Source organism: Dipodomys ordii, unplaced genomic scaffold, assembly GCF_000151885.1.
Source record: "Dipodomys ordii isolate 6190 unplaced genomic scaffold, Dord_2.0 Scaffold270, whole genome shotgun sequence".
NCBI classification, from domain to species: Eukaryota; Metazoa; Chordata; class Mammalia; order Rodentia; family Heteromyidae; genus Dipodomys; species Dipodomys ordii.
Window position 1 is genome coordinate 161317 of NW_012267486.1, and position 830 is coordinate 162146.

At 35.1% G+C, this 830-nt stretch overlaps 1 protein-coding gene across 1 annotated transcript in view; it reads left to right on the forward strand.

Moving 5' to 3' along the window:
* Positions 1-243, forward strand: part of LOC106001150 (olfactory receptor 4A5-like) — an 11360-nt gene extending 11117 nt beyond the window's left edge. Inside the window, exon 2 of the mRNA XM_013036278.1 lies at positions 24-243. Coding sequence (XP_012891732.1) covers positions 24-243 — 220 coding nt within the window. The remainder of the gene's footprint in view (positions 1-23) is intronic.
* Positions 244-830: the final 587 nt, after the last annotated feature.

An 830-nucleotide genomic window follows, 5' to 3' on the forward strand; every position in this document is an offset into this window, starting at 1 on the left:
AAGACTCACAGTCAGGAGGGGAGGCGCAAAGCCCTGTCCACCTGCAGCTCCCACATCACGGTGGTTGTCCTATTTTTTGTGCCCTGTATCTTCATGTATGTTCGACCTGTTTCTAACTTGCCTATTGACAAATCCATAGCTGTTTTTTATACAGTTGTCACTCCCATGTTGAATCCTTTGATCTATACCTTGAGAAATTCAGAAATGAAAAATTCCATGGAGAAATTGTGGTGCAAAATGTGAGCTAAAGACTGTTTAAGAATGTCTACATGATGAATGGGATGCTAATTCTAAAGCAACATAAACACACACATTTTCAGTAGAAAATGATGTGGTCCACTCAGTGGATTGTCCAGTGATTGGTTTCCATCATCAAAGCCATAATATATCAGAGTAAATAGGCTCAGAGATTAGAATCAGATTAATAGAAAGTTTCTTGAAGATGAGTAAACGACACAGACGTTTGTTTTCTTAAGAGTGAAGTTAGAATGCACCTCACCTTTTAGCTTTAGTTTCCTCAGTGGCAATTCAGATAGGACTTAGTGATTTTTACTGTACAAAAAGGAAACAATAATATAATCTGGGAAATTTATAATCATCCAGATTCATTAGAAAGGACTCTGGCCAATAAAATTTCTGGGAACAAAATAGAAGATTTTAAATGCAATTGCTCATTGTTGTACCAGAAATTTGTGTGTGTGTGTATATATATATATACACATACACATATAAAAATAAAATAAAAATGTGGTAAAAGGCTCTACAAAAAGAGTAAAAGAAAAAAAAGAAAGGAAAGAAAGCAATTGGTGGCAAAAAATGGTTTCCAATCC